General features: G+C 33.0%; 1 protein-coding gene across 1 annotated transcript in view; it reads right to left on the reverse strand.

Annotated features, from left to right (window-relative positions):
• Positions 1 to 11,319, reverse strand: part of LOC110994864 (lachesin-like) — a 58,308-nt gene extending 46,989 nt beyond the window's left edge. Inside the window, exon 1 of the mRNA XM_022261754.2 lies at positions 10,969 to 11,319. Within this exon, the coding sequence (XP_022117446.2) occupies positions 10,969 to 11,125 (157 nt within the window). The 5' untranslated portion in view covers positions 11,126 to 11,319. The remainder of the gene's footprint in view (positions 1 to 10,968) is intronic.
• Positions 11,320 to 12,968: the final 1,649 nt, after the last annotated feature.

Genomic DNA, 12,968 nt, shown 5'->3' on the forward strand with positions numbered 1-12,968 from the left:
AAATCCTATAAACATTTTGCACTTTTCAGAGGTTGGTGGGTGAAGTCGGAAGCTTCTTCGCAAGAATCGCTTCAAAGTAAATTCCGAAAATTTTTCTCGAAGAGAAAATGAGTGCGGTTTCCAACAATCCGATTGCTTGCGGTGAAACGATAAGAAAATATTTAAATTACATGTAATTTTTTTTAATATTATTTCTATTACTTCAGGACATATTTTTACATCTTGTACAATCTGCACTATAAAAAACAATAAGTTTTGAAATCAAGAAATTTGACTCATACTTAATTAAATTAAATTATACTGAGCCATGCTAGTGTTATGTATGATAAAAGGAGCATTATTGAACTTACGCACATATTTATCACGACGCTTGCCTGTTACCCTAAATACTTAATCTAATCATTTTTATTGAACAAAGGCGATATCTTGCTGATTCAGCGTATAATATTATAACATAAATAAGGCCAATCTCCCCACGAAATGGACCATGTGTACGTTAATCCCGTAATAAATCATCATTTGGAACGAATAACAATCATTATGTACCTAGCAGTGGTGACTGCGGGCGATGCGACGCCCGAATACTCTAATATATCATGTATCAAATTCACATTATGCCGAGGTTTTCTACTTATTTCCATTATGACAGAGATTAAGGACCTAATTTGTACGATAAATTGTGCAACCCAAGAATAGAAACATTTCCTTAACTTGTATGTAAGACTACTGAAAGTTATACGAGTAATGTATCTAAACGAATAAATTTATTTGTGTTATATAAAATAAAATAATAAATCAATGGCGCTACAACCTCTTTAGCTCTTGGCCTCAGATTTCTGAATTTATTTCATGATCATTTTTTAAATCTAATAGGCAAGTAGGTAATCAGACTACATTGTCGACACACGTCGTCGACTTTTTGGGCCTAAGACATGTCGGTTTCTTCACGATGTTTTCCTTCACCGTTCGACCAATGAATTTATCGATGTTAAATGCGCACCTAGAAAGAAAGTCCATTGGTGCACAGCCGGGAATCGAACCTACGACCTCAGGTATGAGAGTCGCACACTGAAGCCACTAGGCCAACACAGCTAACTAAGTGTTATCGTCAGAAATTATTTTTTATTGTTTTTCTTTAACGCATTGCCTATATTAATCTACATAATATTTAAAAAATAATGTATAATAATTTGTGCAGTCACGGCACCAGAACTTATATTGTTCTCGCCAATGTATATAAATAAAACTTCTTTTATAGAAAACACATTTGTTTTCTATAAAAGAAGTTTTATTTATTTACCGGATTGATGCCTATGTATTATTGTAACCTTATAATCATTTAAACATAATTTTAAATTTATCCGATGTTTCACGTGCTTTATAACGTGCGTGGTCACGTAATATCCAAATTAAAATCTCAATACAAATAATCCGCGAAAATGGAGGACACCGTGAGCAATTTCTGCCGAAACCCTTCATCTTTTTTTCGATACCAACTCCCGGAAAACAAATACAGATAATACAACGTTTTCTACAGATGTGATACTTTTTTTATAACATTCAACACCTTTTGTCTTCGGTCACCCTGACCACGCACGCTGTAAAGCAAGCAAAACGTCGGATAAATTTAAAAACTATGTTTAAATAATTATAAGCTACATAGCTTCATTCCGGTTAAAAAGTGTTTTCTTTAAATGTGTAAAAACTTCTTTAACAAAAACGCCTATAACATCAGTCTCTCGCTGTATACGACGGAAGTTGTCACTACATAGTATAAAACAAAGTCGCTTTCTCTGTCCCTATATCCCTTTGTATGCTTAAATCTTTGAAACTACGCAACGGATTTTGATGCGGTTTTTTTAATAGATAGAGTGATTCAAGAGAAAGGTTTAAATAATAATTACATTCATTAAATAGTGGGAAAGTACTGTTATTTTTGAGGTTTCTACTTATAAATAATTACATTTTTTCCGCTGACATTGCAAACGCAGGCTGAACCCTACGAGTTTTATCAAAATAATGTACTAAGTATTGTACACATTGAAAAGGTCTACAGAAAAGTCCGTGATGGTATATGTTTATCTTATGGATAACCCACATTTGTACATACAATGTTCACAGATTTTCTGTAGTGTATTTAGTATCAGCATTGCACCCGTGCGAAGCCGGGGCGGGTCGCTAGTATTCTAATAAATTTGCATCTTATTTTTTTCATTAAGTCTAAAATATTGATTCGAATGTAGTTATGGTTATTAAAAGGGGCGACAAGAGGAATGGGGCCCCACGAGACACCGTCACGCCGCAAGGTTCGCCTGCGGCTGGTTCATTGATGCACATTCCCGATCTAATTTTATTGGGGTGTGGAACAAAATGTAAATTTCCGCTTTTTTTAGTATCAGATTAGAAAGAGTTCCATGTAAATTGATAATTATAAAAGGAATTCCAGTTTTATTAAACTAATAGTCCTAACCCGCTTCTGTTTTTAACATGTGGTATATTTATGTTTTAAATATAATCACCGTCTTCGCACGTGACATATAATTCTACAAAACTAAATACCTATTATAAATATATGTTTCATACACAGAAATGTACCCTGTTACAATTTTCGGCGTATGTTTTGATTAAAATCATTAAGGATTTAAAGTCAGAACTTAGAGCGTACATATATGCCAAATGCTAACCAGTTAACCACAGGCGGCCATAATAAAATGTATATGCAAGTAACACTAATCACACAATATACAGAGCAAGATAGCTCATATAATCATTAATACAAACGTACGTATTACAAAGACTTTATTTTTAATAGGCAATCTCTTCCAGGTACTTCAAGAAATAGTATTTTATATATTTAGGCACCTATGTTTTCTTTATTTTCTATGATATTTTTAATATTAGCATTTATATTTTATCGCACATACTATATTTAACAAGTACCCAAAATGAAAAGAAATAAAATACATATGTCAACGGGTCAAGGCTGGCTGGTTCCTTTTCTATTTTTTTTTAAATATGTAAAAACTTACATTGAAAATCGAAATGGAATCTTGTTGTCAGAATATATACAAAGATACCATCGAAATGAGCCTTACTTCTCTATTTAAAGTTGGTTAAAAAGAAACGCAAAATTATTAAATAAAATATTAATAAGTAAAAATCCCCTTAATATTCTACCAGATGTAAAAGTAAATTCTTAACGAAGTTTCATAAAGGAAATATTTTTATAACGGCAGTGCACCCCTAAGTTTCCAAATTAAAAGGCACGGTTGCAAGATCCCCCGGGACTCTCATTTGGCATCGCTAAAGATTTGCAGGGGTGAGCTACACTCTATGGTTGACAAGCTAAAATCGATTATTAATTACATTTAATATTTACACACACATGTTGCTTTGTTGTTATGGATGTTGCAGTGTTATGGAAATTGTTAATTTCTATTTTAATGACAGAATTTTTATTATAGTCTAGCACATCTTTAAACCCTGAAAGTATAAAGAACTTACACTTTCTTCTTACAGGACAATATATTTTTATAAGTTTTCTCTTGACCAGACTTCTTGATTACTACGCACTTATATTAGACAGTGTCAGAGAAAGTGAATGAGTGCGCGCCAAATGCCTTCCAGTGAATATCTTGCTAATAAAAAAAAACAGTGGCTGTATTTGATTCGATATCATTTGTTTTGTCAAATAGGTTTTGGTTTAGTTTCGTATAATTAGTATTACTTGTCTTTAATTTTCTTCTTAATTTATTTATGCACTTCTTGCACTTATAAGAAGGTAATGTTGGTAGAAATCAAAGTTAACGAAAAGGCAGCCCGTTGCCTAATATATAATTTATGTAACTTGTTTTTTAATTGCGTGTAACGGAGTGTAAATAGATAAATTGGTAATTTGCCTTCAGTGCTTGTCCCGCACTAATGGTTAAGCCGTATAGAATTATAGCGTTACTTACACATCCAATTTTAGAGTTAAGTAACTTTTACAATAATAAAATAAATACTCATTATATTTTACGCTGTAACTAGGTACTTAACATTAAAACCAACCAAGTCATTAATCATAATGTCAAGATAATTCTATAAGTATAGCAAGTCCACAATGATACGGGAGACGAAATCGACATGGAGAGTGTAGATAAGCATCTGCTGAGTGGCTCCCCTTGTGTTTTCCGATCGACGCGTGTTGCTATTAATTTCTGAACCCCGTCCCAAAGCTAACTTGGACAAAATGCAATTACTTATATTTGCAAGTAAAATTTATGTAACGACATAATTCCACACAGATACTGTTTAGACCAAAGCTCGCATCGTGTTACGTGAGATTATATTTTACTGAGTACATTATCTGGCTTTTGTATACTTTAGAAAATCTGGATAAAATTATGTGGAGTTTTTTTTTTTAAAGAACACGGACAGGAGGCTCACCTGATGTTAAGTGATACCGCCGCCCATGGACACTCTCAATGCCAGAGGGCTCGCGAGTGCGTTGCCGGCCTTTTAAGATAGGTACGCTCTTTTCTTGCAGGACCCTAAGTCGAATTGGTAGGTAATTAAGTACAGACAATAATTCCCTTTGTGCGTTTAACAACGCCTATTAATTGCGCATACGCACTCCCGATTTTTTTTATAAAACAGGGAGCAACTGGGGACGAGGCTCACCTGATGTTAAGTGATACCATCCATCGACACTCTCAATGCCAGAGGGCTCGTCAATGCGTTGCCGGCCTTTTAAGAATTGGATCTCTTTTCTTGATTGACTCTAACTCGAATTAGTTCGGAAATACGTCAGTGGGCAGCTGGTTTTAGACAGTGGTGGTGCGAGGCAAAAATATCCTAGAAAAACGCTCAGTTCTGGAACGGCGGACCTCGAGGTGATATGGGTGGAATTTCGTATTTTGCCTCGACGTTTGCTGATGAATCTCAGTTGCAGGTATTAATCCAGAAATCCCATAGTTACAAATGGCTTAATTAATAGAGTAAGAATTATTGATGATGTAGGTAGAATTGCAGTGATAATTAATATTAAAGGTATATTTCGACATTATTTTAAGTTGACACAAACCGTAAGCCAATGATGACAATTAAATTAAAATAAATTCTACTTTCTACATTTAAGTAAAAACATGTTTAATAAAATATGAAAAGATTTACTAAGAAATACTTTAATGCTCGCATCTTGTCACCTAGAATTCTATCGGCATTCTCCTAAAATATAAAGTAAGGGGAAACGTTAATAAAAATTCCGCGTTGAAACAACAAATTAAACGAAGCCGATCCACTCGAAAAGCCATAAGTACCTATCTCAATTGCCATCGATAAGAAATCCAAGCCGATGCGATGTATTCGAAGCACGTTTCGGCTTACGGTTTTTTGTCTATGCCTCTGTTGTCTTTAAAACGAATTGACTCTTAAATCCTTAAGAATGAAATGTCTGAGTTTTATTAAATCGAGTGTAACCATTTCTAACATTAAGCAAATGGCGGGTCCTCCCCTACATCTGTCGCAGGGATGCACCCCCTTAATAAGTGTTAACGTTCGCCGGCTGCGATGAACTCTCCGTCATGGCTCAAGCTAAATCTCTACAAATTCTTGATACAAATTAATGCCGTCGAAGGACTCCACGAATGTCTTGTGTAATTTCATTTCGCAATACCACGGCCCCTTCCAATAAAGGTAACATTACAATACGGGAAATTCACTCGACATGTTTGCATAGCTTAATTCCGGCGGTTTGAAATGGTTTTATTACATTAGCGGAACGTTTCTAAATAGACTACTTTACAATTAAACTTTAATAAACTACTCGTGCATTTGATGCCACTCTGTTAATGTAACACATTTTACAATACGTCGAACTACAAACATAAATTGATTTATGTTCTATTTCAAACAATAGGAATAGCATAGACTAGCAAGGCGAGAAATGCAGCAATTCATTTTCATTTTTCAGGCCATTAGCCATGTAGGAACCGCGCGCTGCGGCCAGCCGTCTGATGTGAAATGAGTCCTGAGCAAAATAGTTCCGAACTGGCATCATCGTTGCAAATGTAAATGAACAATTAAAGCGTTCGTCGTACTCGAGAACAATGATGATAATTATTTTAGTTTGGAGCGGGCGCGGTTGTCATGCGACGATAGATCCCGCCTCTCGCTGGAATGCTTGGACCCTGTTTTCACTATTAAACCGCTGACACTTCTGCTGTTCCTAAATTATTATCAAAGCTTTCATTACTTGGCTCCGTAACAAAAGGTCTCTCTAAATGTAGCAGCGACGTGATTTAACTTCTACAAGTTTGATTCAGCTACGCCTCCTACCTATTGTTCCGACTAGAAATCATAGTTCATACTGTGCGAGGTGAAATCTTGATTAATTCGTTACATAGTTAGGTACGGAAAGTCCCAGCTGAGGAAGTTTTGTAAAGAGCTAACTGTTATACTTCCAATAAAGTTTCAGATTCGGTAATATATCATTAATTGTTAAATATAAGGAGAGAAACAAGAATTTATGTGGCATCAACTCTCAATTACACATATTTCAATACTTGACCTAACGAATGTACCAATTTAAACATCTAAATTTAATTTAACCTTGTTTTGATAAAAAATAGCATAAAAACTATACTAATCCTAAAAAAGAACCGATTTAGCATAAATTACGGGTGTTTAGCCTTAATAACAAATTAAAAAAATATTTTATTACAACATTTACTTGAATAGAAATCAGATAAATGTATATATTATATTTAACAGTAACAATAATACATATAGTTCCATTAATTAAAATTTAGAAGAAAGTAGACAAATAGGTCATTAACTCAGAATATAGTGTTTCTACACAATATGCTAGTTTAATAATCAGTTTATTATTCTCAGTTTTAAGTATGTTGTACTTTTTGAATTTGATATTCAATCGAAACATATATAGACACTTGTAAACCTGCTACTCTTTGTGATATAAAATGTACGTATACTAAAAAAATCAAATTAAAATACATTACTGATAATTTAAAGTAATTTTTTTAATATTTTTTAAGTTTTCTGTCACATATACATACTGTGGTCCACAAAATCCAGTAAACATGAAACATATTCCATTTTTTTAGAAGAGCCTTTTATTGTGTATGAAATAAATTTAAAAATACACTATAAACAACTGTCAAAATCAAAATTACAAAATAAGAGCTACGCGGGATCTGTTTTATGAGTGTCCATGTGCTAATTTATAGCAAATATTGTTTTTTTAATGCATTTTCGTCCTATTAAAACAATATTTACAAACACATTGTAACATCACATACGCATACGCAGCATCACATCAGTGAAACAACCTTTTTTTTGTTGAAATGCATTTACCAAATATATGTTTTCGATAACCACGCCACTTCCACCTTCTGCAGTATAACAGAAATTATACAATGCTTTTAAATCTTGGAATCGAGTTTAAACTAAACCACAATTGTAACGGTTTATAAGGATACAGCATTATTATTGCAAATATCCTGGGACAAGTGCTGGGTAGGCGACTTCTAATTAATTTGCTATATTTGCTTTTGAAAGAGTACCGAGAGTTTTTTACGCCGACTTTTTCTCTGGGCCTACACCCTCTGTCTTTTTTGCCGATGAGTAGGGATGATACAGGTTTAAATTTAATGACGTGGTTCAATAAGTGATACGTCGAATATCCCACGCGACATAAAGTTCCTGTGTTTCGTGCCCAATTAAACAATACGTTTTGAAATTTCGATACTAAGAACATTAAAAATAAACCTTGTTTAACCTTATCAACGAGTCATTGACTACATTTCATTTGAATTACTTATACAATGCAGTAAATCATACCGATTCAATTTCATACTAAGATACTGTATTCAAAATCCATGTAGGTATAGTTGACATTACTCATGAGTAGGGCTTACCTTTAACAATAGAGATTGTGGAGACATTACAAAGGATACGTTAATTAAATTTTATTGATTCAAAGCTCATTAGAGTAGATATGCCGAATGCCCACATATCAGTGGACGCGAGTTTCACGGAAATGAAAATGGTTCACATTCACCAATAGTGGAATGCTTTTAACGCCCGTAATTCAGTTAAACGTGTAATTTATGGGTAGCAAATTACTGGCATGACTATGTCTGCACCTAAATATGATACGCATATGTAACTCTTAGCTATTATCAATATTAGTTAGTAAATGTAACCAAAATTTCTGCCACACTGAGTGTCTAATCAGTGTGCGGTGTTTACTAATTTGCAATTATATCCGAGAGTTAATATCATTAAAACAATTATAAATCTCTTTTCACGAACGAACTAAATCCATCTTGTGTTGTGCTACCGGCATTAAAAATGCTGTTTAAGTAGAGATCATGCTTAGGTGATTTAATGCTCGACGTCCATCGTTCCAAAATGAAGCCTTTTTAATACATTTCCTCCGCCCACCACCATAATTCAACTTAGGGTCCTTGAATAAAAGAGTAGACCACGGTGAACCTCCTGCCATTTTGGACTCTGGCCCTTTATAAAATAAACTTGGAAGGTGTAGCAGTAAGAAATAATGTATGATAACATAAAGCGATGTAAGAGAGTTATAACGTGTGACTCTGACCTATCTAGTATAAAAAAATAAACCTATACACGTTATAGGAACCGCCAAAGCCCAGTAATCCGATAATGGATTGGCAGAAGTAATGTCTGCTTTTGTCTTAACTTTTTAAATAACATATAAAATTTTATATGTATATTTTAAAGTCACAAGAGTTGGCTAGTATTTTTTTAATAACAGGGGCGAACGGCCAGGACGATCACCTGGTGCTAAGTGATACTGTCTCCCATAGACAGTCTCTATGCCAGAAGGCTCGCAGGTGCTTTGCGAGCCTTTTAAGAAATAACTCTGACTAAATCTCTAATTTCTTTCGGTTGCGGCTACGGCTGTGGAAATAAAATATGTTTGGATATTTCTTCTTTGTGTACAATTATAATTAATTCGTATGGTGAAGCAAACTTAACTAATAATTATAAATAAAACAGATGCAAAACTCATATAATGTTGGTTGGACCGCTACTGATCTAGTTTTATTATCATGTTGAAAATAACTATTAACATAAAAAATACTATAACAGCAAAATCAACGTCAAATCTTAATTTTAAAATTATAAGTTTGATTGCTATATTGATTTGATAATTATATAACACTATGATATAGTTACTTAAATAAAATAGGCGCATGTTGTTACTAAAAACAATGCTTCATGATAACTATATTATTATGTAGTTACATGGTACTCACAAATATTGTGATTGTAGATTTTACATTAATCTTTATACAAAAATAAATAACATACCTAAGAAATAAAACTAATACTATGTAAAATCTAATCATGTAATGAAAAATGCAAAAAGTTTATTTCTCTTTAAAAAAGTAAAAATAAAGTTGAATAGCAACCAGTTGATTTTGTCTATTTTGATTATCCAATGGAGAAGGACCAGCATGTTGTACATATTAAATTAATATAAAAATAAATATTTTATTACATACGTCATAAAAACACTGTATTTTCGATTACAGGGTAACAGTAACAGAATGTATGGTTAGATTAGAGTTTTACCAATTTATTTCAGAGTTCGATTTATATGTTATTTTAAAATCAATAATAAGATGACAATTTTTATTACGAATATTTAAGAACTATATTATTGATAACAAAATCAACTTATACATTATAATATAAATCCCTATATATCCATTCGCCACTATCGCTCATCTTAAATATGTACCTAATAATGGCAGCACAATTAATAAAATTAAGCGGCATTATATTTACCCATTGTAAGTATGTAAATTAGTCAGCAATTAGATAAAAATTTGCGTCCACTACAAAAAAGGAAACAAGTTTTTTTTTACTTTAAATTAATTAATTAATGCATTAACTTAAAACTAAAACTGAATTTGTTTGGTTTGGTTGAAGTTGCCTTTATAAGATTTTGCGCAAACTAGTTTTAATTTAGATATTTTTTTTTATTCTGGTAACCAAAATTCTTAATAGCAGTGCTATTAGATACTTATAAAACTCTATAAGCGTTAATAAAGTCACAACCTCATTGCAGCGTCTGTTTCATTCGTTATTTTTTATTTAACACATTGACCATCAAATTTTAGTGCTACAAACTAGGATAGTTTTTCTGATATTTAAATTAGAATAATAAAACTTTTGAATAATAATCAAACTAACAGTTTTTTTACAGCACGATTAGGGTCATGATAAGGTTAACAAAATATGTAATATTGTTAACCTTATGTAACAAATACATTATTGTAACAAAAAAACTAATGTATACTGTCATTTGCCAATAAGGCGGTTGGTGTTTTGTGATGTCGGTGAAGATATGTCAATACCTTTCGGAAAATCTCATAAAATATATATTAAACTTTAAATATGCATTATAATAATTCTACGTATAGTTTAACGTAGATAGTTAGAAGTTTTAAATATGATATATTTGGGCATCGTTTGTAGATTTTAGCTTATCATTGTTTTGAAATTATTATTTTTAATTTATCATTCGATTTCTTACAGAGATTTTTAATAAAATACCAACATAAATAAAAATGGAAAGTCACTTGAAAAGAATGCCCCGCCGGGATCAGGCTAACACATATAATACTTCTATTTAATTTGGATAATTTTCTCTTCAAAACACAGTTGTTAATATATGAAGAGACAATACATATTTTTTTTACATTCTGTAGTTACTAGATATCTATAGTATATATAATATAAAACTGTATAAAAATTAAAACTCTGACGAATAAATATTAAGACTAGTACACAACCTAAATAAAAAGAATAAAGTGAAGTAAGTCATCCTGTTGCAATAGTTCAGAGCAATATAACGGATTTCTACTTTAAAAGTCATACTCTATTTATACATTTATCAAATAATAATATATCTCAAAATACCTGAATTGGTAAGTGTGTTGTCTCCATGACCAGTTGATGTATCCACATCAGCATGGACATCATTAAGAAGCGGCAAGAGTACGGCGCATGCCCATGCGCAACTGGCCAGCCGCCGCAATTGCAAACTAGACCAACGCACGACCCGCCGCTTAGCCATCGCACATCACTAAAATCTACAAACACTAAATATACATCTACGAAAATATATATTTATAAGCTCGTATAAGTTTACAAAGTTAAGTTTGTGTTCGTAGTTTGCACGGGATCGCGTGCGGTGACGAGAATGTGACGGCGTGGTCGCGGCGACACTGTTTGCGGGTCCACATTGCCACGACCGGCTTACACGGAGTCTCGTCGCCTCACACCAGGCTGCGAGGAGGGCCATTGCGCGCGCACCTCTGTTCTCTAGCCAATAGCACCGCGGGGGAGGGTCCCGGCTTAAGACGCGCGGAAGTATATGCGAAGGCCTATGTACAGTGATGATAGCGGACAGGTGGTTTCGCGACCGTAATTAGCCATTTGATAAGTTATTGCATTCACATAAATAGGTTCTTTTAGCGTTTCGCCGTTAAGATAACCAAATCGTTTTTCAAGTTAATTGTTCGTATGTGCCAAGTTAAATTATGTAAGACATCTAACTTTAACTTATAGTGTAAAAAAGCATACATACATATTTAATTACATTTTTACTGTATAGATACTGATTTTTTGATACTTATTATTTCGGTTTTGGAAATGACAATGGATCACTTTCAAAAAATAATTTCATATAAACTTTCTTGTCGGAATTACAAGTACGTTAACGAGCACATGATTAGCGCAGATGCTTGCCCTTTTCATTATGTAAATAAATAATAATATATATCAATCTTAGAAGAAATAGTTATAAAATATTTTTTAATACTATATTCTAACACATTGTATAGGTACTCCTTAACTTATTAGTCTTCTGATTTCCTACTTAGGTACATGGTAGAACTCATTAGGTTGAAGTGAATGGTAAGAGGTCCTCTGGGTCGGCAGTAGATATGACGGTCCAGGCTCAATTATTGGCCCTATCCTCTTTGTTTTTTATAGAAATGATCTACCTTTCATGGTAGAGAAAAAATAACATCAGATAGTTTTGTTTGCAGATGATCAGTACTTTATTATTAAAATCAAACGATAAATAACAAATATTGACGATGTGGACAAACTCTTCGATTGTCCATTGGCGAAGAGACTAAGTTCGACAGCTTACGCGGTTAAAAAAATTCTATTAAAACTGACACGTCGGTCAGTGAGCGAATTTTATACATATATACAGCTAGACTTGTTTATTTTAGTTACTTTCACAGCTTAATGACTTATGGCTCTTTAGTATGGGGTCATGCTGCTGATGTCGAATCTATTTTCATCCTGCAGAAGAGGGCTTTTCGTGCAATCTATAATTTAAAATGTAGGGAATCTCTGAGAGATAAATTCAAGGAAATTAATTTTCTTTTATACCTTTCCCTCGCAATATATTTATGAACATATTATAGGTATATGTATACGAAAATAGTGAGATAAGGTTTCTAGAATAGAACATACGCACAATGTTAATACTCGGAAAAAACGCAGGCTGCAATTTTCCCCGTACTAGACTAATCTAAAGTTAGTAATTCTTTTTTGGGAAAAGTGATACTGTTCTTTAATAAACTCCTAGAGGCTCTTTTATCTCTTTTCATAAATTTAAGAAAAGTATTAAAGAAAATCTGTGTAAAAAGGCTTACTATAAATTGAGCGATTATCTAGTTGATAAAAGGGCCTGGGACTAGTGCTGGTCAGGCTACTTCTAATTAATTTGATTTATTTGTTTTAAATTAAGTGTTGTTTGATGATTTGCTTTTTTAAAAGAGTACCGAGAGTTTTTTACGCCGCATTTTCTCTCGGCCTTATGTAATTGTAATGTACAGATTCTAATTTAATGACGTGGAATAAGTGATACCTGTCTATCTTATGTTCCATAATAAAAGTAT

The sequence above is a fragment of the Pieris rapae genome, chromosome 1 (assembly GCF_905147795.1).
Source record: "Pieris rapae chromosome 1, ilPieRapa1.1, whole genome shotgun sequence".
NCBI classification, from domain to species: Eukaryota; Metazoa; Arthropoda; class Insecta; order Lepidoptera; family Pieridae; genus Pieris; species Pieris rapae.